The 21,892-nt window shown below is 35.3% G+C and overlaps 2 protein-coding genes across 2 annotated transcripts; both read left to right on the forward strand.

The window, feature by feature from the left end:
- Positions 1-1,070: 1,070 nt before the first annotated feature.
- LOC140776219 (long chain acyl-CoA synthetase 6, peroxisomal-like) lies at positions 1,071-15,267 on the forward strand. The gene is made up of 23 exons (XM_073119849.1): positions 1,071-1,400; positions 2,887-2,947; positions 3,018-3,095; positions 3,486-3,557; positions 3,662-3,743; positions 3,967-4,072; positions 4,159-4,235; positions 4,840-4,884; positions 4,984-5,070; positions 5,805-5,894; positions 6,024-6,103; positions 6,236-6,329; positions 6,998-7,086; positions 7,183-7,271; positions 8,056-8,185; positions 8,302-8,420; positions 12,713-12,836; positions 12,923-13,009; positions 13,369-13,472; positions 13,546-13,631; positions 14,423-14,509; positions 14,583-14,669; positions 14,775-15,267. The coding sequence occupies exons 1-23, from the start codon at positions 1,277-1,279 to the stop codon at positions 14,871-14,873; spliced, it is 2,097 nt and encodes a 698-aa protein (XP_072975950.1). The 5' UTR covers positions 1,071-1,276; the 3' UTR covers positions 14,874-15,267.
- Positions 15,268-15,862: 595 nt separating this feature from the next.
- LOC140776220 (phenylacetaldehyde reductase-like) lies at positions 15,863-20,517 on the forward strand. The gene is made up of 6 exons (XM_073119850.1): positions 15,863-16,066; positions 16,444-16,613; positions 17,795-17,986; positions 18,392-18,554; positions 19,388-19,574; positions 20,084-20,517. The coding sequence occupies exons 1-6, from the start codon at positions 15,949-15,951 to the stop codon at positions 20,226-20,228; spliced, it is 975 nt and encodes a 324-aa protein (XP_072975951.1). The 5' UTR covers positions 15,863-15,948; the 3' UTR covers positions 20,229-20,517.
- The last annotated feature ends 1,375 nt before the right edge of the window (positions 20,518-21,892 follow it).

Below are 21,892 nucleotides of genomic sequence, written 5' to 3' on the forward strand. Positions count from 1 at the left end.
ACTAGCTAGTAAAATATATGCAAATAGTTTTATTACCTAGAATGATGCAATGTATATTTATTTATACACTTATTGTGTTGTGTGAACTTATATATATTTACTTTATTTCTTGAAATAATGCTACTCCGTGAGTGTTAGACTTATCTATATTTAATATATGACGCAGATTGACTATAGTCTTAGCGGTAGCTTACGTAATAATTTACTTAGAGAGATATTAGACTGCTTTAATTACTTATCTTATAGTAATATTGTGATAGAATGTATGCTTTTTTTTTTCTTTGTTGTGTCTTATTTTAACATATACTACCATATTTGGGAACTTTATCTAATTTTGTACTATTCAATGATTTGTAGTGACCTACGAGCTCTTGTTGCTTCATTTATTTTAGATGTATTGATGATGATTTTTTTTTAATGTTAGCTCTTTCGGTCTCCATGTGAGTCTTATACCAGGGCAACTATACATGAAAATATGTGACGTGTTTAGAAACTAATCGATGGTTGTACTATTGATGAGTTTTATTTTATTTCTAAGTAAATAAAATATACTAAATTTATTATTAAAAGAGATTTATTTCGCTGTTGCCCTAAAAAAAATGCTGAACTCATAAGCATTTTACTTTTGTGAATAGAAACACTAGGAAAATAAGTATCTTTATATAAAAGTAAAATTTTAACTTAAGTAGCTAAAATACTAATTTAAATTATTATAAATAAAATATTTTTAGTATCAGATAAAAAAAAATACTAAACTAAATTTGAGGAATGATTTATTTTGATAAATAAAATTTAGAAGGGGGTACTTTGGTCAAATCACTCCCCTGACATTGGTATTTGGCAGCAGCCATCCCTATATCGTTATCTACTTCGTTATTTTATTTTATTTTATTAAAAACATCGTTATCTACTTAGCTTGCCGTCATTTTCTACCAAATCTTATCAATTATTACGTCACGTTGGCGTCGGTTAGCGTGCCCTATCCATTTTCCTTGCGCTCTTACGCTCCCTCCTGCAACACTTACATGTGTATCATCTTTATCTGAGGAGTGCCGTGTTCGGTGTTCTGGGCTGTACAGCCTACCCTTGCTTTCGAACGAACCCGAGAGGAGTCCTAAATATGGGAGACTGGTCATAGTTTTTTTTAATTGTTTCTTTTTAATCATATCATATCATATCGAGAGAGGCGTAGATTGCAAAGGAGTAGGGGGAAGAGAGATAAGAAGAAAAAGAAGAAGAAGAAGAAGAAGAAGAAGAAGAGGACTCGTGACGTTTCATGGATTCCTCCGCCGCGGAGCGTCGCCTGAGGGCAATCTCCGGCCATCTCCTCCCTTCTTCCGGAGATCGCGATCGGGTTTCTCGGCTAAGCACCAATCCAACCGCCGGGGAGTTTTTCGACGGTAACTCCCCTTCTCTCCATGGATGCTTGCAATTTGATTTGACTTTATTTGGTATTGGATTGAAATATTCGAATGGGTGCTTTTCTCGCTTTTGATGGTTAATTGGATCAGCTCTTGTACCAATCTGGTATTAGATTCCACGGTACATTACTTCATCAATTTGCGGTGGGCCCACATTAGAAGGGTCGTGTGGGTCTCCTGTTCCTTAATTTATGGTTTCCTCCTATCTCATTGGTCACCTACTTTTCCTCCTTTTGCGGTAAATTTTATCTTTAGATCGGTTGGAGAGCAGAAGGAAGGATCATGTATTTGAGCTTTTCAACGGATAACTTCTACCTACAGACAAATTGTCAAATTTCTTTTCAGGCTGGACATGTACGTCTGAGAGAAACAAGAAATGAGGGAAATTTGGGATCGGAAACAAGATGCCGTTGGTGTTAAGAGCTTTGACATTGATTTTAAGAGCGAATACGCCCCCTTATAGGCTAAGAGGATCTCGAGTATATAATGAGCCTAATTGGTATAAGTAAATGCAAATTTGGTTTCTGGTAGCCTAGTTGTGCGAGGATCAAATTTAACACAGGGGACGGGGAATGGCTCAGAAAATGGGGAAAAATGACTTGTTTTTGACATTTTGTAATTTGCTGTGATATTGTACTCAAACAGTTGCAATCCCATAAATAGCAGCACTATAAAGCCATGAACATGCAATACTGGCAGATACTGATGCTCATGGGAGATACTGATGCTAACTTAACCAGGGTTTTTCTTTATCAATATGGGAGCTAGGATTAAGAATAATGTGGATATATTAGAAACTATGAGCCTGAAATCAAGTTTGAGTTTTTAATGGAACATGAACTGAAATTTAACCTCATCTTCAGTCCAGAAGTTTGAGAATCTTAAATGGCATACTATTATAAATTTATAAATATTAATCAAAATGTTGAGTACCCTAAATATGTTCATAATATTATAGGTATCCATTACCTCTGAAGTGGATGACTGAGAAGTGAGGAGAAGCAAATACGAACTGTTTTGCTATCAATTATTGAATAATTTGCCATTGGGTACCTGACTTGTGTGATTTTGATTTTAAGATCTCTTTCAAGATATTTTGTGTGTTTTGCATTTATTTAGCATATATCATGTGATTATAATGTATATTTTTTTAACTGCATGTGTTTTAAATGTACCATGTTGATGCATCTTGATATTTTTTTTTTCTGTCAGTAATATATACATACTGTAGAGATGTCAAGATATCTTTTCAGTATATCATGATTTTATGTCTCCATATAACGTTTAATAGTTTGTAGTAGAGTTTTCATGTGATTGTGATGCTTCAGATTTTCTTTTTTCCTTTTCTCATGTAAACATGAAAAGAAAGTGCCTTAAGGCTCTCGAGCAATGCGATTGTTTCCATTTATCATGATCAAATAATTGACCAGGGGAACTCATTTTTTGTTGGTTTTCCTTCATGCAGTGCAGGGTTATAGTGTAGTTCTTCCAGAAAAGTTGCAAACGGGAAAGTGGAATGTGTACAGGTATGGCATTTATTTGTAAATTATAGATCAGCAGACAGCTTCTGTATCAATATCTGTTCTATTAATGCAGATCTGCGCGCTCACCATTAAAGCTTGTGGATAGATTTCCAGATCATCCTGAAATTGGAACATTACATGATAATTTTGTGTAAGCATCCTTTGCATACTAGTTTTTTCTCAATTACAGTTCCTTACTTTGATCCCATAAAAGAAATGCTTATATATTTTCAATCACTTTTCTCTTCCTTTGGTTTTGAGAGAGCATGCCAAAGTATGAAAGTGCTTATTTTAGTGTAAGTCATAATGTGTCTTCAGATTTTTTTTTGTTTTTTGTTTTTTTTTGTGTGTCAGACTTTTTTTTATTCTTCTTTGATGTGGGTCACATATCTTGTCAAGATGCGAATGAGTCAGTGTCTTTGCTAAAATTTTTTTTAGTAGCTATCAGTTATATCTTTTATCAGAAAGCACGACTTCTTGGCGACTGATAATTGTACCTATCTTGGTGAAATGTTGTTTTGATTTCACTATTATTGATTAGGTATGCTGTTGAGACTTTCCGTGATTACAAGTACTTGGGTACAAGAGTTCGTGTAGATGGAACAGTTGGGGAGTAAGGATTCTCTAATTTCCTGTATTTTCTGTTGCCAAGCATATAATCATAAGGATTTTCAGTTATTGAGTTTTCTTATATATATGTATATATTTATCTTGAAGGTACAAGTGGATGACTTACGGAGAAGCTAGTACAAATCGATCTGCTATAGGCTCTGGTCTGATTTGTCATGGGATACCTGAAGTGAGTAATTTTAATTGTAATATGTCTTCTAAGATATTGTGTGCTTTGCATTACATTTATTTAGCCATTAGCATATACCTTGTCATAATGTTGTATGCTATTTATTACATTTGTTTGGTGAGTACCATGTTATGCATCTTGATTTCTTCTGCCAGTAAGAGATCTTTTTGTGATAGGTAAGATCTTCAGACTATCAGTTCATTTATCCTTCTATCTGAAACAGGGTGCAAGAATTGGACTTTACTTTATAAACAGACCTGAATGGGCTATCGTGGACCTTGCTTGCTCTGCATATTCATACATATCTGTCCCTCTTTATGACACTCTTGGTATGATTTGATTTGGACTTTTGGAGAAAATTGATGATCTTTTCTTCATGATTTCTCTGACAATTAGTAAGTCTTGTATTATGCAGGTCCAGATGCTGTTCAGTATATTGTGAATCATGGTGCTGTACAAGCTATTTTCTGTGTACCACAAACACTAACAATTGTGAGCTCCAGTCCTTCAACTTTTTTCATCTATTTCTTAGATGTTGGAAACAATTCTTAGATCTCTAATAGTGAAGAGGAAGGAAACCTTGTACATAGCAAGGGTTGCTGTGTCAACAGTCAACACTCTATTGCAACAATACAATGGGGTATCCATGATAATTGATAACTCCTATAGCCCCTCAGGTTTGGAACAATATAGGGGATGTATTCAGCAATTGAGTAGCTTATGGGATCATAATCACTTCTTAAGCTCATTAACCACTCAAACAAGTCCAGGTGAGGAGAAAGCTGGAATTTTTAGGCTCAAGCAAATTAAATTAGTTTTGTTAGATTTATCTAGAATTTTTAGTGAAATTTGGGAAATGAATTTTTGCAATTGACACCTTGTCCGCATAACAATAGGGAATTGGATTCCATGTATACCACAGCAAATGCTGCTGTGACAAGTATTTTAGGAATATATTTTTAATATACCAACTTGTTGGTATGTACTGTGTTTAGATATTCAAACTGTTGGTCCATTTTTTCTTATGTAGCAAGTTTTTCTAACATGACTCGGTGTTTTAAACCTTGCTAATTTGGACTTCTGTTATGTTCTACAGTTGTTAAGCTTCTTATCTCAAATTCCATCTGTCCGTCTCATTGTGGTAAGTAGAGATGGAGCATTTAAATTTACAGTTTTGTAGTAGAGAATTTGTCTTCAGAATTTTCAGATGAGCATGTTCTCTTCAATTACATTGAAACAGGTAGTTGGAGGAATTGATGAAAACATGCCTTCTCTTCCATCAACAACTGGACTGGAGATTATTTCTTATTCAAAGCTACACAGCCAGGTGACTTTTATTCAAAATCTTGCATGCTCTCTTGGCATCTTGTTCTGATAAGTTGATTGGATAGAACAATTGCTTCATCTATGTCTCATTACTATGGTCTTAGGAGAAGTATAAGAATTAAAATTTTAATCACCTGAATTTATGGTTCAAGGTGAATTTCATCTAAAAGCTCTATTTTCTTTTTTTCTTCTTTTGTTGGAAATCAAGCTAAACATTGATGTGTGTTATTCCCTGGGTTATGCTGGCAAAGGTAGATTAGAAGTAATTGGAGAAGACTAGGTTGTCTTGTTTCAACTTTTGTATCTTGTGCGCGAGTTGCTATGTACTTTTTTCTTATGAATAATTCAGTACTTTTTTTTTTCAAATTACTAACACATTGGATTAGATGAACCCAAATACCTAATGTTAGTAGTACTAACCTCACCTCATTGACCTATTGACATGCATAACACTTCGATGGCCCATCTTATTTGAGCACATTTTATCATGTTACATAGTGGCGATGTGATCAATACATAATATGCAGTTTTATGACTTTATCATCTTAATGCTATTGTGTTTTTCTCTCTTAGAAGTCATTTTAGAATGCGACTTAAATTCATATGTTGAGATATTTTCAGCTTTTCACTAGCCTCAAAGAATTCTGAGTTTATAATTTGATCTTGTCCTTATGATTTAGTACTCCCTATATATTTATTTATTTGACTGTTATTTTTTTGCATTGATGAGTTTAGGGCCATAGAAATCTTCACCCTTTTCGCCCTCCGAAACCTGAAGATATTGCAACAATCTGCTATACAAGTGGTACAACTGGCACACCGAAGGTAATGATTAATATACTTCTTCATAGCTCACAGAATTGCTTTTGGCAGGCAATTTTGATTCATTTTTTCTTTTCTTGTTTATTTAGGTAACTAAAAGAGGATATGTTTTTCTTTTTCCCTTTTTCTCAGGGAGCTGTTCTGTCCCATGAGAACTTGATTGCAAATGTTGCAGGATCTAGCCTTACTGTTAAATTTTACCCTTCTGATGTGTGAGGATAAGTTTTTTTGTTTATATATATAGACTTGTTTTTTCTTTTTCTTTTTTTGGATGTAATTAAGATTTATATCACCTGTTTACTTCTCCAGATATAACTTGGGATTTTTTTGCCACTTTTCCTCAGATATATATCCTACTTACCTTTAGCACACATCTATGAGAGGGCCAACCAAATTGCAATGGTACACTTTGGTGTTGCTATTGGTTTCTACCAGGGGGTATGTTACTTTTACCTATACGAATTAGTTATGTTGTCTCGCAATTTCTTTTCTTTTCTCATTCAGAGTCATGATACATGGGAGTTGAGTACAGCAAATTGATGACTTGCTTTTGATGGAAAAAAGACTTAACACTCTATTTGGATAGATGTTAAAATAACTTTATCCCAATCTATGCTTCTAGTTTTTCCAAACAACATTTGTGGAGGAATAACAAACAGTCAAACAGCCAATATTGGCAGTTTGAGAAAGCAAAAATGTGGGTTTGTTCTCTCATCCTAGGAAAAATAGCTCCACCAAAAAATGTGGAATTATTTTATCCCTCTAGTTAGCATGGGTCATCCTTGATGTTTGATCAGTCAAAGGAATTAGGAGGGGATAAATTATTTCCAGCCATTCCATTTTCAAATGCAGCCTGAACGCAGTGGGCATATGTGTGACAGTCAAAAAATGGAGAATGTTTACTTATTCATTTGACACTGATTACTGAATTTTAGGTCCCACATTTTAGTAATTCATATAATCAGATATTTGGATCAATGTTTCTGCAGCTAGTAATTGCAGTTGTATTATGACAATTTACAATCATATTATCATTTTGACAGAATCACTTTTTGAAATGCATTTCTTCTTTTTATTTTTACCAATTTATGATGGACTGCTTACAGGATAATTTGAAATTAATGGATGATCTGGCAGCTTTACGACCCACATTGTTTTCCAGTGTTCCTCGACTGTACAACAGAATTTATGCTGGGTATATAACCACTATATGGCGGTCTAATTCTATATATGACATTCTTTATATAATTCCATTTTGGACTAATTAATAACTGGTTTTCTTGAACTGCAGCATTGTAAATGCCGTAAAAGAATCTGGTGGCATAAGGGAGAGGTTATTTAATGTTGCCTACAATGCCAAGAAGCAAGCAATTCTGAATGGTAAGTTATGTAAGAAGTTCATTTGCTTCAACTTATCAGGTCTGAAAACATATGCAGGAAGCTGAAGACAGATACCTGCCTGTTAAGTTTTAATTTAAGATTCCTGTTTCAATTAAAAGTATATCAGATAAGCGAAATGGACAACAAAGTCAATAAAGTGTTGGTTTATGCAACTTTATTGGAAAATTCCTTATTGTAGCATGATTATCTTGTATATTGTGCAAGGTCCATGAGATTCTTGCTTATTGGTTATTAGATCAAAGGTTTCTTTTTTTTAATTAAACTTCTGTTGTCAGGCTCAACATCTCACTAACCTGTTTTATCTTAATGTAAAATCATTGTTAGTTGAATTCTGCCGAAACTCATAAATGCTTCTGTACTTTGAAGAAATCATATGAGACCTGTTTTGACCAGCAGTTATATGGCCGGGCAATTTTTGTCAAAACATTAAACCAGAAAGTTTTTTTGCCTTGGTACCTGGAAAAGTTATTAATAGTACTTGAAGGTTATGAGGCTAATCAGTATGTAGCATATAAATTTTTATATCAATAGTACTAGAAGGTTGAAAATTTAAGAAAGTTGAAAACATATAATGTTTGTGTCAGATAATGATTTCTATTAAGAGGAGGGTGTGCAGTTGCATAAAGTTCCTGCCTACCGGGGTCTTGGGCAGGGAAAAGATACACAGCCATACTCGACTTTATCTTTGATCATGTGTGATTTGCATTCTGATGTGGATATAGTTCTGTTTCTTATATTTGCTAAGTCATCTTTATGCCCTCAGGAAGGAATCCTTCTCCAATATGGGACAGACTAGTATTCAACAAAATAAGAAACAAACTTGGAGGACGGGTCCGGTTTATGTCCTCAGGTGCTTCTCCATTGTCGGCTGATGTCATGGACTTTCTAAGAGTGTAAGCTAATTTGCCTTTTGTGCTGAATTCAACTTAATATTTGTTGCAACATGCTTATATAGTTATATCTTGCCATAGAATTCTAATGTTATAATTTTTACTGAACTTTCTTGCAGATGCTTTGGTGGTCAAATTATTGAAGGTTATGGAATGACAGAGACATCTTGTGTCATAAGTTCAATGAACGAGGACGACAATTTGACGGGCCATGTTGGTTCTCCAAATCCGGCTTGCGGTGAGCTTGGTTCATTGATTTCGAGGAAAAAAATCGTGTATTGCTAAGATATGTAGTTGTGATTTTATTTATTGATCATCAATAACTCTTTATGCAGGAAATGGCCTTTTTTATTGGAAAGAGTAGGTCTTAGTTTGTTAAGTTGTTGCGTAATGCTTTAATTATTTGAAGCTTTTCTGGAGACATTTTAGTGTGAGTTTCTTCATATTATGTTTAGATAATATCTTGATGAATGTAGTTTTTATGTCAAAAGAAAGCATTATGGTTCTAGGAGCCTAGGAAGCTTTATGTTCATGATGAAGTTGAAGTTTGCATGTTCATTAGCTTAATTAACCTTCAACATCAATTTTCTTTTGTTACATTGTCAGCAGAATTTTAAATAGGTCCCTTGTTAGGTTCTTATATTTTTCTTTTCTTTTCTTTTCGGAGGTCTCTTCCATTTGTTAATTGCTAGTTTGACATATTTAGTAAATTTAAAACATCCTAAAGACTTCCATCTTGCTTGTTGTAACCGTGATAGGAATGAAATTCTAACAGCTCCATTTCAATTTACTTATTAGAGGAGGTGGCGCTAGATAGCTAGTGGAAGAGCAGTGGATTCAGCAGCAGAATAAGCTTTTTCTGGGCCAGGCGTTTGAATGGCTGTCCTGTTCACCTAGTTAGGTGTTCGAATGGCCCGACGATGCATTTTCCCAAGAGTAAAATTCTCATAGGTATTCGAATGGGCTTCCTAGCGTTCAAACACTAGTCCGGTTTGCCTAGACTCATTTGAACAAGTCCATAATGCAATTTTCTGAGAGCATCAATTTTTGATGCGGTTGAATGCCTGACAGATAATTCATTGGGTCATTTAATTAATTTCAGAGTTTGATTGAGTTTGAGTTTGTTTTCTTTTCTTAAGTGATTAGTTCGATTAGGGGACTATATATATGTTGTTTTACTCGACTTTGGAAGACAATGAAGTATTATCTTCTCTTTCTCTTTCCTGTCAAGCAAGGTTCCTAGTTTAGCTGATCCCGATCCCACCACGAAACTAGTCTATTGACTGGTTTCCCCACCAGATCAGCTAATACCCGATTTGGATTGAGCAAGTTTCGGTCAAAATGAACTAAAATAAATAAATAAATTTAAATATATATATATATATATATATAGAGAGAGAGAGAGAGAGAGAGGCGATAATAAGAAAGAAAAAGAGAAAGTGAGGAAACTAAGAGAAAGGAAATAAATTGCATATCTAAGATCGCTAGAGATCGATGGAGCTGAATCTGCATTGGAAGAATTCGCCGAACATTGATGAAGGTTGTAACTACACTGCAGAAGCGTTGACTTAGGAGGGAGTGGGAGTGGGAGAGGAAGAGTGAGAGTGCGAGGGAGAGAAAGGCGAAGTCATAGAAGGCGAGAGCATCATTTTTTTTAATGGAAGTGAGATTAAAGATAAGGAGATGGGAGAGAGAGTACTAGAGGGTAAGGAAAAAAATTTATTTGTGTGAGAAAAGGAGTGTGTGTGGGTGGTAGAAAGAGAAAGAGATAGAGATTGAGAAATATTTTTTCATATTTTTTAAACTTCATATATGATTAATTTATATTTATACTTATTGTTATTTTGTCTAAAACTTTTACATTTTTTTTGTAATTTAGAAATATAGGTTGATACTGTTGATACGGTCGACGACCGGTAAGTATCGCTTTTTAAAACGGCTGATATCGAGTCCAATACTTAGAACCTTGCTCTCAAGTATAGCCAGGGGTTTAGGGTTTGTGATTTATTTTTTATTTCAATATTAAACTCTTATTGCTTGATAGGGTTCTATCAGGTCAGAATGTATCAAATGGTATTATAGCTTTTGTGGTTGGTTGACAAAACTCTATTCTTCAACTTGCAAAGTTTGGGAGTATGTTGAAGACACAAGCAACATCGATTGAAGACCGTCTCAATGCGTTGGAATTGACTCTTCATCAACAAGCAAGGAAACAATTAAAGCATGGAAAGCCATGTAGACAATAAATAATAACATGGAGAAGATGAAGGAGCAGATGCTTCGCATTGTAAAGACGTTGGCCAAGATAGAGAGGAGGCCGGTAGCCGCTCCTGCTAGGGTGGTTGAGGGAGGGTGTTTAGATTGCGGGAGTTCAGCCGAGTTATCCGTTTAGACTTTTTGAAGTTTTCTAGGGTAGATCCTATAGGTCGGATATTTAAGGTGGACTAATTTTTCACCTATCAAGGAACACAACCGGTGGAGAGGGTTAGGCTTGCCTTCACCTACAATATAAGGCCCTGCAATGGCTTTAGTGATTTTAAAAAATAGATCTATTAGCATATTGGTCAGAGTTTACTCAAGGGTTAATGTCAACGTTCTAGTAGTCTGTATATGATAATTTTGATGAAGCTTTGAAGAAGTTACATCAGACGGGAATTGCCTATGAATATCAGCATGACTTAGAGAAATTAGCCTTGAGAATCTACGGATCGCCGAAGTTGGCACTGTTGGGTTGTTTCATCAGAGGGCTCCGGGAGGAAATACAATTGAAGATGAATCTCTTTAAGCCAAACTATAGCTCATGCCATGGACTTGGCACGCATACTCAAGGATCAACTAGCAAGGGGAAGGTGAACATAAGGTTGGGTGGGAATCTTACCCATGTAGACTACTAGGGGGAACCAAGCGCCAACTAGGCTTAGTCGGAATCTAGGTTCTAGAAAGACATGAGACAGACTAATTGGCAACGATACAGGCCATAGCTCCATCGGATAATGTCTCTCAATGTTTTACTTATGTGTAGATGCAAAAGCGACAGGTAAAGAATATGCTCTAATTGTGATGAGAAGTTTGTCAGCGGACACTAATGCAAGGGAAAATTATTGTTTATACTGGTAGTCGAATCAAACTTCGATGTGCAACAAATTGGGAGACAGTAGAAGCATCCCTAGAAAATGAGGTGGAACCAACAGAGATCATCTTGCATGTTTTATTCGGGTGTGTGATGCTGCGTATTTTGTGGATTGCAAGATTCTAGGAAGGGAGGCCAATGATGGTTGACAATAGGAGCACTCACAACTTTTGAGCAAATCTATCATTTGGAAGCTTCGACTTAAGAGAGTACCTACTACACTGTTTTTGGTATTGGTGGCTGATGAAAATAGGCTAGAGTGCAGGGAGATTTGTCGTGATGCAGATGTTTGGTTGCAAGACTATAGTTTCCTTATTGATATGTACCTCTTGGGATTGCAAGGCTCTGATATTGTCTTGAGGGTGCAGTGGTTGCAAAATTTGGGGCCGTTCATGTTTGATTATGAGAGTCTAACTATGGAATTTATAACAGCGGGAAAGAAGTATTGATTTCAGGGAGATATGGGGGCAGACATTCTAATAGGAATGGTGGACTTGATGCAATGGATGATGAGTTACAGAGCATGCGCATTCTTAACGATGAGGACAGATACAACCCAATTTGAGCTGTTGACAACCATACATAATCTATCTGGGGTGGACGGAAGCCATTGATAACCGTACAAAATCTATATGGGCCGGATGGTTCAGATGCTAAAGAGTATAGCCAACAGATAGAAAGGTGATTGGCGTTCTACTCTCAACAAAGGCCCTTGACTACCACATAAATCACACTTGGGGCATATCTGACAAAAGTATGACCACATCGTTACCCGCACTATTAGAAGACTGAGATCGAGTAAATAGTCCGTGAGATGTTGGAGGAGGTTATCATTCGAATGAGCACCGACCCATATTCATCACCACTACTGTTGGTCAAGAAAAGGACAGAATGTGGTGATTTTGTGTGGACTATTAAGCCTTCATAGACATCATAGTTAAGGATCGATACTTGATTTCGGTGATAGATGAGTTGCAACCTTGCAAGATGATCTCTAAGGGGTGGTGTTTCATTTCTATCTGTCTAACAATTCAGGGAATTTAGGATGCATGATTTTGTTTTTTAGATCCTATATTACATTAGTATCAAATATTGTTCTTAAAATTATTTGGCTGTACATGCAATGTTGTGAATTCATGCCATGATGCACTAAAATTATGAGCTATATATGCTTCAAATCTCTTGTATTTGACGTTAGATGCACATGTATTATTTTATTGATGCAAATATATCTGTTAGTTCTTCTCCTAAAATCTTTTGCAATAACTCTCGATGATTACCTTTTCACTAAAATCTCTTTCTACCGATAATTCTCCATGATTACCTTTTTCACAGAAATCTCTTTCTACCGATAACTCTCCATGTTTTACCTTTTCACTACAAATCTCTTTCCACTCCAGAGGTTAAACTCGTCGACGTTCCTGAAATGAATTACACGTCTGATGACAAACCATATGCTCGTGGAGAAATTTGTGTCAGGGGGCCTATAGTTTTCCAAGGCTATTACAAAGATGACATACAGACGTAAGATAATGGGCCTCTTTTTTGTTAATACTTTTCATGCACCGGGGTTATAAATGAATCCACTAATATGTCTGTTAATTGCATAGGAAAGAGGTCATTGACGAGGAAGGCTGGTTGCATACTGGGGACATAGGTTTGTGGTTGCCTGGAGGACGTCTAAAGATCATAGACAGGTTAGATTTCTTATTAAATGTTTGTTGTAAGCTAACTTGATAATACATTCTATAATATATATTTCATTTTTTTTTAGTTTCAATTGTTTGTGATTGTTTAAAAGGAAATATGTTGTAATGTTCCTGTTTTAAGTTTTAACTCTGAACTACATGTTCTATATTTTTTTTTCCTTAATATCACTTACAAGATCTTTTATCTTTCCTTTTCTCGAGATTTATTTCTTTTAATGATTATAGAAAATAACTAATTGAATTTCTACACTTGTAGATTTAACTTTTGAGGGTTTTAGTAGTTTTATCAGTTTTTCTCCTCTAATGTTCTTTCATATTCAATAAATTTATTTCCTTTGTCATAATAGGAAAAAGAATATTTTCAAGTTGGCCCAAGGAGAATACATAGCCCCAGAGAAGATTGAGAATGTATATGCTAAGTGCAAGTTCATTTCTCAGTGTTTTATCTATGGTAAGTTATTTAAGGTCGCCATACTTATTTGACTTGAGAACCACATTTTTTAATGCTTTGTTCACATTTCCAGGTGATAGTTTAAACTCTTCACTAGTTGCAATAGTATCAGTTGAACCGGAGGTGTTAAAGGCTTGGGCTGCATCAGTAGGAATTAAGGTGTGCCAATCTTACTTATTTACTTCTTAGTACATAAACCCATAGCTTGTGCTTGCCTCTAAGATTCTCTTGCAAGCATACTGGACAATTGCATGAATTCCTCAAATAAAGTTGACGAGCAGTTACGCGTAAGCATAGAAGAATTTGTAGCTTCAATTTGGTTGCTACATGGTAATTGTGATCTAATGTTAAGGACTGCTATTGCAGCAGCTTGCAAGTCATTCTGGCTAATAGTCCTCCACTAAAATATAATATGTAGTGACTAGTTCCAATTACAAGTGATTTAAGGTATATTTTTGTGAACAAAAGGTCGTTATTCGATAATGCTCTGGGATTTAGGTCCTTGATTACATCCTTTATCTAGTCCCTTGCTTGCATGTCTAGATTATGGAACATAGTCTTAGTTTTTTACTTTGTAGTTTATCTTCTGGATTGCATTAATGACATTAAATCAGTTGCTTTGACAGGTATGTAGTTTTACTCCTAATTTGGAGTTTTAAGCACGAGACTTAAGTATCAAAACCAATCACCTATTCAATCCTTTTCAAATTAAATACTGTTTATCTTTAGTATAAGTCAAAATTAAAAGGGTTCCAATGAAATATTTGACTGAAGTTTCAAAATTGTTGGAGCTTACATCTGTTTACTCTTTTTGGCAATTAATTTTTTTTTTTTGGTCTATGTAATAAAAATTTCTTCCAATTTGTTGTTAATTGGTGCTTTGGACTGCTCGGGCATAGGACTTGCATTTGTACTTCAGTTTAACAAATCCTTCTCCAATACTTCTGCAGTATGAGGATCTAGGACAGCTATGCGCTGATCCAAGAATAAGGGCTGCTGTCCTTGCTGATATGGATGCGATAGGAAAAGAAGCCCAGGTATGCCCACATATTTCTGTAGCATTTTTAAGTTGCAAATGATCTTGATCTTTTATCACCCATTCTCTACCAGCTAAGAGGCTTTGAATTTGCAAAATCTGTTACCTTGGTGTTAGAACCATTCACTTTAGAGAATGGTCTCCTCACTCCAACATTTAAGGCAAGTCCTCCCCCATTTTAAATCACCGGGATAATTACTTACTGACAAATTTGTGGATAGCAAACTTACTCTTGAATTCTCTTTCTCTTGAATTCTCTTTCTCAGATTAAGAGACCTCAGGCAAAGGCTTATTTTGCCAAGCCAATTGCCGATATGTATGTGGAGTTGTCCAGAACTGATCCATTACCAGAGAAACCATTGTGACTTCAAATCACAGCCACATTTATCTGAATCAGCTCGGTGGATAGGAATAAAGCAATGTCTTTCTTAAAATCTCTGCGAGATAAGTTGGCCCTTTTCTGCAACAAATTGGAGGATATGCAGGATAATCTGAAACTATTCCTCTTACGGTAACAGTGGCCATTTTTCTGAACACTTGCTGATGATTATTTACAAGGGAATGCCCGTATAAAGAAGCAGAACTAATTCTGTAATTATACTCGATGAAACACCTTGTATTTGATTATTTGTTCTCCAACTTCAACCTCCTTGCTTGTTACACTCCTGCACATCCATTCTGTTGTGTGCTTGGTGGCATTCCATCAAACGAGCAAATCTTTGAAGTTGCTATAATTTTTTAATAGATTCATTCGTGCAATTGGTAGGGCAAAGGACAAGTAAACTTAAATATTTGACAGGACGCAGGTGAGAAACACCTACCAAATAAGACTAGCAGCACAAGAGGACAAGGGGTTCTGGTGTTGAATGTCTTTCAGCTTGTCGGATTCTTTGCTTGTTTAATGTTCGAACTACAGCACACAAGATCAAATGTAAACTTTCGGCTTGAGATGTAGACAGAAATATTCAATTCAACGCTGCCATCGATGATATTTTCCTTCTCGATGGAGAGGCGTTGTGTTTCTCACTCCCTGGTATTTCACAAGGAGTTTTTGATTATTTTAAGTTTGCATAAATTTAAATACGATACTACATGACTAAAAAAATTATTGAATCGAACAACTAATAACTTTAAATTATAAGTTATTGTCTGGTTCGGTGATCTATATATAAATTTAAAAGTCATTCCGTTTAGCGAGTGAAAGTCGATCGCTGAATCGAAATAGTTCTTCAACTTAAAAAGTTTTGTATTTAAGTTTTAAAATATACTTAGATAGTTAGATGACTGAAATGATGTTTGGAAGTGCTAGTTCAGTGAAAATCACTTTCAGATACCCACTACTGGAAAGTGGAAGTGCCGTGCTCCGCAAACCCGCTGGCCTCCCATTCCTATATAAAGCTAGTAAGAAGCGAGGAGAAGGGAGATAGGATTGAGAAGACGATGAGCGGAACCGGCAAAGTGGTGTGCGTCACCGGCGCGTCTGGCTACATCGCCTCGTGGCTCGTGAAGCTTCTCCTCCAGCGCGGGTACACCGTTCGAGCCTCCGTCCGCGACCCCGGTTTGTTCCCGAACCTTGCAATTGGTCGCCCTTCTTCCGAATTATAAGCTCGACCTGATGCCCTCTCATCCACTCTTTGGTTTTGATTACTGCTTCTTTTGCCGATTTGAGGTTTCCTGATTTTAATGGTTTCGTTGCTTTCTGATCGAAAAAAATAATCAATTCGGTAGACTTTTTTTTTCCCCTATTTTGATACTTCTACATCTTTTAACGCCGTAAAATTAATGTATTTCACTGCAAAATATTGTATTTTTGTTATGATGGTACCTTCCTTTCAGATCAAGATGTCGCTCGACTTATTAATTTTGCATTCACTAGCCATCTTAGCCTTTAACAGAATCAATCACTCACTGCGAATACTTTGTGTTGTTATTTAGCTGATCCGAAGAAAACTGAACACTTGCGTGCCCTGGATGGAGCAAGTGAGAGATTGCATTTATTGAAAGCAAATTTATTGGAAGAGGGCTCTTTTAATGCTATAGTCGAGGGTTGTGAAGGTGTTTTTCATACAGCGTCTCCCTTCTTCCTTAACGCTGTAGATCCACAGGTTTGCATCTTGGATGCTGTTATATCATTGTCTTAGTTGTCAAGGGGTTTATTAGTTCCTAACTTCCTATTTCCGTAACTTTGTAGCCTTAATGCTGAAAGCATAATTATCATCAATTTCTTTAGTAATTAAATATGATGAGATCGTATTTTAGTGAAATCAGTACTTGGTAGTTTTATTTACAACCAAGGTCGGGCATGAGCTAAATGCCTAAAACATTTCAATCTGGCGCAGAGGATAGAATCAAGCATGGTTGGGCTTGTGTTGTGTTTTCTTATGTTTGTTTTCCTTCAAAATAAGACAAGCAAACCAAAGTTGGGCGTGGGCTAAAGGCCTAAAAGTCTAAAACATTTCAATGAGGAAAGAATCAAGTGTTGGGCTGGTTATTTCTTTTAAAATGTTTGTTCTCTTTCAAATATGATGAGCAAATCATTGTCATTTTTGTCTTTCAACTATCTAATAGACCATACTAGTAGCAATCCAAACATTAGGCTTTTCTTTGGATGGTATACCGTAAGAAACTTCACACCACAGTTCTCTTGGCCTCCAAATGCTTGTCAGGCTCGACGTCATGTCCCCTCTGCAACGATGCTCCAGAGGCGGTCAATCATATATTTCTCTCTTGTGGATAATTGAATACTACATATCTGGTCCTCCCATCTGCCAAGTGCCAATTAAAGATCGGAGGCAGAGGAGTTGCCAGGTTATTCTATCATGATTGTCGCATAGAAAACGGAGGATAATATCACTTATAAATCTGATATTTCATCTCCAACTCCATTATTTCAAATGGATTGGATTTTTTTAACTGTAGGATACATTGCATTGAGGTATTCTTGAAATGGACTGAGTTCTCCTGACCATAAAAGGCTATTTCATTAACATCAGTTATTTCAAGTTTTCAAATTCATCGAATCTTCTTTTGAGTGGGCCAAGTTTTCTCCATTTTTGTGGAGTTATCTTGTACTCAAATTATTAAATTTTTTATTCATCTTGTCTATCTTTTTGTATTATTGAAGGTACTTTAGACAAGTAAGATCAATACAATCTTTTGAACCACTGCTGACATTTTCCTTATGTTTCTTTGTTTCTTCCTTATCTTTATGTGAGATCCTTAATGCTGGGCATCCTGCAGGATGACAGCCTATAACTTCCTAACAGAACTTTGTTTTAATTCTTAGGCCGAGTTAATTGACCCAGCAGTGAAAGGCACACTAAATGTATTGGCTTCCTGCACTAAAACTTCTTCTGTTAAAAGGGTGGTCATAACATCATCTATGGCTGCTGTAGCATATAACGAGAGATCGAGAACTCCCGATGTTATAGTTGATGAGACATGGTTTTCTAGTCCAGAAGTTTGTGAGCAATCAAAGGTATGTGCTGATCCTTCATCCACACTCCTGTACAAGTCCACCTCCTTGTCATTTTACAGTTTACACCACATCTCTGCTCACGTTTCTCTCTGCGATAAATTATTGAGGGAGGTAAAAGCATAGTTGGTTTGTGGTTAATTACTTGGGGTGTGCTAAACAGATCAATTTCTGTTACTTATGAAAATAAAAATATAATCCTACCGGATTAGGTGTTGATTGACAGCATTCAAGTCAAAATATGGTTATTGTATACTATATTTTATATAAAATGAGTGGAGCCTAAAGTGCATCCACTATAAAGAGTTGTAAAGGGCTATGTTGAATTTGTTCCTTTAACTCGTATCGTTCTGCAATTATTTTTTTCAAGAATTTGGATGATCCAAATAACATTTTGGTATCTATTAGGCGTGGTATGTTCTCTCAAAGACTTTGGCAGAGGAAGCCGCCTGGAAGTTTTCAAAAGATAATGCTATCAACATGGTTACTATAAATCCTGCCATGGTCATTGGTCCTCTCCTGCAGCCTACACTTAACACTAGTGCTGCTGCAATCCTGAACTTAATCAATGGTATGTATCTCCGCTCAGTGTTAAATTTACTTTTGAAGTTATTTGTCTGACCACAACTCAAGTCCTACAATTTACTACTAACCTAATTGTGAAATGCTCCTATGAGTACTAGCAACTTTATGGCAGATGGTCTTCTTTTTCTTGTTCTGTGATTGTGTAGCTGGACTCTATGGCAAAACTTCTCTTTCAGTTTCTCTCAAATATTGTATAGTAAATGCCTGTTTCTCAAGTGGCTGAAATTAAGTAATGGTATTCTGGCACTTTTGCGGGATAAGGATGAAATTTTTTGGGACACAATGGTAAATAGCACTTGCATTATTCATGGTTTGCTGGGCAGCAGTTGGCTATCAACATGTGCAGCCTACTGAAGTAATGTATACCTTTTCTTTTATGGGACTGAAAGACTCCTGTGGATTAGATTAATAGGAAAGAATAATCTTTTCATTTGCTTAACTTATGGATAACTCTAGCCACTCCTTGGAGTCGGCTTGGACCATTGCCAATTTATATCGATATAGTGAGAGGAGAAAATTCTTAGATATTTCTGTCTACTCTTTTGGTCCATGTAGGTAAAAGGAATATTCATTATTTCAAATTGTTGTTTTCAACCAATCTATTTTTTTTTTTTACTTTTAATTAGTCTTTACTTTTGGTCTTTTGGGAGCATGTAACTGGTAAGATCAAAATTGGAATATTCTCTTTTCCTAAATATGAGAAGCTTGAAAGTCTGCATCAAGCTATTATTTCACTCTATATGGCATATAGAATTGGTCTCCAGGTCCCATTGCATGTCCAAAGGAGGATGAAATAATGATTTACTTGATTTCTTGTAGGATCATCTACATTTCCTAATACAACTTTAGGATGGGTGCACGTAAAAGATGTTGCCATGGCTCATATTCTGGCATACGAAATTCCCTCAGCAACTGGAAGATATTGTCTGGTTGAAAGAGTTGCTCATTACTCGGAGCTGGTGAAGATCATACATGAACTATATCCTACTCTTCGAGTCCCAGAGAAGTAAGTCAGTGTTTTCATCAGCATTATTTTTTATCGTATGTGGCATCTTCTCTTGCTATTGTACTTCCATCCGATTGTAAAGTATTTCATGAAAAGTAAGGCCATCCGCAAATGTTGAATTTGTGTGATATTCGACAAGAAATCTACTAGACACTAATTGCTAGCCAGAAATAGAACATGATGGAAGGGAGGGGGTCTTCTAGATTAACAAAACTCTACAGATCTTTCCAACAATCTGAATAGGCAAGGTAAGAGGAAGAAAACACTAAAAGAAAGCCAAATTACTAAGAGAAAATTTGTAATTCAGCATTTAAAAATATCTCCATGATTTGATAGGATAGATGAATCCTTCATTTCCCAAAGAAGCCTCTTTATCTCCTTCCAAATCAGAACCAGCATTGTGTCATATCACATCTAAAGCTATGTGTTCATCCTCTGTACAAGTATGCAAATGTTTTCATCCTTTTTTTTAAAATTATTGTGGGTGTGATATATATGTTCATTGGCAGGTGCGCTGATGACAAGCCCTTTGTTCCAATTTACCAAGTCTCGAAGGATAAGACGAAAAGCTTGGGAATCGACTATATTCCTCTGGACACGAGCATCAAGGAGACCATAGAAAGCTTGAAGGAAAAGGGCTTTGCCAGTTTTTAAATTTCACACATCCAAAATAATGCTGAGACCAAGTAGCAAGGAACACTTTGATAGTTGCTGAAGAAGATGCCCTCCTCAGCAGACGATAAGCTTTGTTGAATTGTTACTATGGCTCTGAACTGCATTGAATCTTCTTGTTAGCGTTCTTGTGGACTTTATTATTACTGTCAATTCCTCTTATTTGGGCAGGCTTGTAACAGTCTTCAATGGGAGTAGTGTTCATAAAATAATTGTCATTTAGGACATTGGAGTTTCTACAACATAAAGGCAGCATGTTCTCCTTTTCAGCTAGTAATGGGCTTAAATTTTAAATGCTGAAAAAGGTGTGAACTCTAAATGCAAGAATTCTAGGTGTTAAATGTAGATTTTCTTTATTTTTTCCTCATTTTATGCAAGCTTTAGTTAGAGATTTTAATGAAAGTAAGTCTTATTTGAGTATTGGAATCCTTTATCACCATAAGCTTCGAATCAAGAGTCTTATAGTTTGGTTATGTGCAGAAAACATTATAAGTTAGATTTAGACTAATCCCATAAAAATATTTGGATAAATAAAGATATTTTATTTTTAAATAATTAAAATATTTTTATTTTTAAAATAATTAAAATACTCTTAACATGATTTGTTTGAGAGTAATTTTATAATTTTCTAATATAGTTGATTTAACTCAGAGGTTTAAATAAGTTTAACTAAAAAAAATTTATAACAGCGCATATTTACTTAAAAGTGTAGAGCGTAAATTATAATTTTGTTAAAAGATATAATATTATATGCAAATATAATTGTTGAAACCAAAAAGAACTTATGTGAAAGAAATTGCTAAGGAAAGTTGAACGAGAAAAAACCTGTTGAAAAATGCTGATTTTTATATAAGCCACTGAACTGGATAAACTGAAACTGAACAATGACTTCCTTGAAGCGAACTGGATTTACTAATATATATATATATATATATATATATATATTATACATAACTTGCAGACACAATAAAAGTTTTTTTTATACATAACTGAAACTGGACAATGACTGTCCGAGATTACAATTTTTTTGTTATAGTACTTTGATAATTAGTTTAAATACTATTGTTCTTTGAAAATAATTCCCCTGTAGCAATACTTGGGTCAAAATCTCACTTTAAGATCTTTAAAAACTCTTAAATTATTGCCACAAGATCAAAAGGTCAATTTGTGACAAACCATACCCGATCGAGACAGACAGATAGACTTTGTTAAGCACACGATACGACTAGGGAGATCTTTGTGGGAGTTTTTGACCAAATTAGCTATATTTCAAAATATATATATTAAAATAGATAACACGGGTCTATTTTACTGTACTTATATAACAATAAAATATTAATAAAGTTAATATTTTTTCTAATTAAAAGACTGATAATATCGGTATTTTTCTGAATAAAATTTTTTTTAGCTTAAAAGTAAAAGAAGGGCTTTGGTCAATAAAAACGCTAAGTTTATAGGCTAGAGTTGGTAGATATTTTTTTCGTGGTTAAGGAGTTTATAGGTTCGACTCCAATTTTAAATAATACTGAAGAAATTATTTGATAGCTTAGAAACTTGGCTCAATTTAAGATTTGAACTTTTGTCAATTATTAAAAAAAAAATTAGATAAATAAAGTATAAAGCTAGGCCTAGGACAATAATATAGG

Source organism: Typha angustifolia, chromosome 14 (assembly GCF_048772165.1).
Source record: "Typha angustifolia cultivar Huaian chromosome 14, ASM4877216v1, whole genome shotgun sequence".
NCBI lineage: Eukaryota > Viridiplantae > Streptophyta > Magnoliopsida > Poales > Typhaceae > Typha > Typha angustifolia.

Bases quoted from the DNA above. Each gene is read 5' to 3' on its own strand.
- LOC140776220 (XM_073119850.1), top strand. From the start codon at position 15,949: ATGAGCGGAACCGGCAAAGTGGTGTGCGTCACCGGCGCGTCTGGCTAC. The intron at 17,987-18,391 runs GTATGTGCTGAT...GGTATCTATTAG, and splicing joins AAGTTTGTGAGCAATCAAAG to GCGTGGTATGTTCTCTCAAA. The intron at 19,575-20,083 runs GTAAGTCAGTGT...GTTCATTGGCAG, and splicing joins ACTCTTCGAGTCCCAGAGAA to GTGCGCTGATGACAAGCCCT.
- LOC140776219 (XM_073119849.1), top strand. From the start codon at position 1,277: ATGGATTCCTCCGCCGCGGAGCGTCGCCTGAGGGCAATCTCCGGCCAT. The intron at 5,071-5,804 runs GTGACTTTTATT...TGATGAGTTTAG, and splicing joins ATTCAAAGCTACACAGCCAG to GGCCATAGAAATCTTCACCC. The intron at 8,186-8,301 runs GTAAGCTAATTT...ACTTTCTTGCAG, and splicing joins GTCATGGACTTTCTAAGAGT to ATGCTTTGGTGGTCAAATTA.